Here is a 2,992-nt window from a genome sequence, read left to right as displayed (position 1 = left end):
CATCCTCGTTGTGAAGGTCTGCTGCCATTTGCCATTCCAGGACCAAGGGGATAATGAGTTAAGCTAGGCCAGGAGGGGGTTCAGCTCCCCACAACAAGGCAGGGGCAGCCCTTTGTGTCCGGCAGCACGGTAGCCCCCCTGCAGGAGCTCCGGCTGCCCTCTGTGTTTGACCTTGTGGAAGGGCATGGGAAACGCTGGCCTGTCAGCAGGCATAAACTCAAAAGTTTCTCCTTCAGCTAGTTTCAGGGACGGTCTAGCCAAGTAGATACACAGGATGAGGTAATCCATGGATCCTGTGAGGGCAGTTGGCTGATTAACTTAGGTGTGCCCAAGTGCCTGCAGGTGTCAGAACAAATCCATGCAGAAATGCAGACGCCCACACCAGCTCAGATGGCCTAAAGGCGCGCATTGGAATGTGGCTCATGAGCTGGGACCCAGGATCAACCACTGGTTTAAGGAGAGGACTGTGAAATGCCTGAACATGGAGGCTAGGCCATCTCCCCGGGTGCCTGGCTGAGGGCAGCCACGTGTCTGCAGTGGTGGCATGTGTCCACGACTGAGATGGGCAGAGTTTGCAGGCAATGGTAATCCCATCAGCAGTCCCCAGATCTCTAATGTCAGGAGAAAGGGCACAGGAAGTCCCACTGTCCAGGAAAGTCCTTCATCCTGCTTCTCCCTGCCTTGGGCCTTTTCCCATTTCCGCGGTCACCTGTCCACAATGGCTGCACTGTGCGGCCCTGCAGGTGCTCCTGACACTGAACAACCAGACCCATGGACTGACTGGATATGAAACTGATGTGGGAGGAGATCAGGTAGGTGCTGGGGCTGCCTGGCCCAATGCACAGAGCCAGAAGGGCTGTTGTGGGGAGGGTGTTACTGTTTTAGTGGGTGCAGCAAAGAGTGGCTTAGCCAGTTGGGCGGATCACTTGTAAATTGTTATTTACAGTTTCTGATCCTTTAAAAGAAGAGCTTCGCGGGAATCAGTCTTCATTCCAGATGTGCAGCACCATGAGGGCCCTGGTGCCTCTGTTGTCCCTGTTCCTGCTGGGTGGCCAGGCCCAGCATGGGTCTGACTGGACCTACTCAGGTAAGCCCCTAACCCCTGCACACTCCTTCAGTTACCCTCACACCCTTACAGCAGGACAAGCGCCCTTTTTTGTTTGTTTGTTTTAGACAGAGTCTCACTCTGTTGGCCAGGCTTGAGTACAGTAGCGTGATCTCTGCTCACTGCAACCTCCGCCTCCCGGGTTCAAGTGATTCTCCTGCCTCAGCCTCCCGAGTAGCTGGGATTACAGGCGCCTGCCACCATGCTTGGCTAATTTTTGTATTTTTAGTAGAGACAGGGTTCCACCATGTTGCCCAGGCTGGTCTCGAACTCCTGACCTTAGGCGATCTGCCCACCTCCCAAAGTGCTGGGATTAGAGGCGTGAGCCAGCACGCCCGGCCAAGAGTCCTCCTTTAGGGCATTTCCCAGGATGGCCAGGCAGCCCACCTACCATCTGTTGAGGATCTGCTCATTGTGGCTTCAGATGTCACCTTTTCAGTGTCTCAGAAGGTATGGAGAACAAGCTGAACTTAAACTTCAAATAAGGAAAAGAAGGAAATAGCTTTCCTCTTCACAAACTCCTGATTTACTTACAGGCTTTTTGCTTTAATGTTTTTTCCTCTCACGGTGTTGGCTGGTTCGAAAGCACACTCACTGCTTCTTTTCGTAAAGACATTTGCTTTGTTGTTCTGTGTAAGTGGAAAATAAAGTTCTTAGAAAAAACTCTCAGTAATCTCACAGAAGGTGCTGTGGGGTTTGCGAGACCTTCTTTCTTGGAAATTTCATGGTAGGCAGTTTACCCAGAACATCTTGACATACGAACCCAGTTCCCTTTGGTCTGTGGGCGGCCAAAACCAGCCTTTTTTTTTTTTTTTTTTTTTGAGACAGTCTTGCTTTGTTGCCCAGGCTGGAGTTCAGTGGTGCCATCTTGGCTCACTGCAACCTCTGCCTCCCGCATTCAAGTGATTCTCGTGTCTCAGACTCCCAAGTAGCTGGAATTACAGGCACTCATCACCATGCCTGGGTAACTTTTGTATTTTTAGTAAAGATGGGGTTTTACCACGTTGGCCAGGCTGGTCTCAAACTTCTGACCTCAAGTGATCTGCCCACCTTGGCCTCCCAAAGTGCTGGGATTACAGGCATGAGCCACCGCACCAGGCCCCAAACCAGACTTTTAAAATGTGAAATGTAAAATCCTGGCATTCAGCATGGGTTCTGGTCCACATGTAAGCCAAACACTAAATGGCCCTTTCCAGGGGCAGTGAGGAGAGCTTCCTCCCGTGTCCCCCTCCTTTCTGTACGGGACCACGGACCGGGGTCCATGAGGAGGCTGGTGGCCGCTGGCCGATGCAGGAAGTGAGACAAACACCTGCTTCCTGCAGAGTCCGCCCCAGCTCAGCTGCTCCAGAAGCATTCCTTCAGGATGAATGGAATGATCTGTTAAGTCAAGGGCAACGGAATTAGGGACATCCTGGGAGATTCAGAAAGTCCAGCCAGCTCTGACCAACCATTCTGTTCCCGAGCACAGTGATCTTACACAGGGCAGTGCCTCAGAAGCCTGGGGCATTCCGCTTCACTTGGCCAAGCAGTGCAGGCAGGTGGTTCAGAGGTGAAGGAAGAGAGAGTTCGGACAATGAAGTCCTTGTCCTCCCCAGGCTCTGCCCAGCCTCTGAGACAGTGGGCTTCCTGGAAAGCTACTAGGGACTCCGGGAGAACCTGAGAGTAGTGCAGCTTTTGTAAATGACTTCCAGGGACACCTGAGAGATGTTCCAGTATTGACAGTGGCCTGGATCAAAGCGTCTTGCTCTGAGAAGGGGTTGTGCTAGGGACCTCTTGCCTGATTACAAACCAAAAAGCAGTGAGAGGCCCCGGTACAGACATCTATCTTTCTTTCTTTCTTTCTTTCTTTCTTTTTCTTTCTTTCTTTCTTTCTTTCTTTCTTTCTTT

The 2,992-nt window shown here is 51.7% G+C and overlaps 1 protein-coding gene across 1 annotated transcript in view; it reads left to right on the top strand.

Moving 5' to 3' along the window:
• The first annotated feature begins 996 nt into the window (after nucleotides 1-996).
• Nucleotides 997-2,992, top strand: part of CA6 (carbonic anhydrase VI) — a 61,979-nt gene continuing 59,983 nt past the window's right edge. Inside the window, exons 1-2 of the mRNA XM_011938298.1 lie at nucleotides 997-1,087; nucleotides 1,553-1,555. Coding sequence (XP_011793688.1) covers nucleotides 997-1,087; nucleotides 1,553-1,555 — 94 coding nt within the window. The remainder of the gene's footprint in view (nucleotides 1,088-1,552; nucleotides 1,556-2,992) is intronic.

Source organism: Colobus angolensis, unplaced genomic scaffold, assembly GCF_000951035.1.
Source record: "Colobus angolensis palliatus isolate OR3802 unplaced genomic scaffold, Cang.pa_1.0 Scaffold170, whole genome shotgun sequence".
Classification (NCBI taxonomy): Eukaryota; Metazoa; Chordata; class Mammalia; order Primates; family Cercopithecidae; genus Colobus; species Colobus angolensis.
This window is presented reverse-complemented; position numbering and strand designations above follow the sequence as displayed.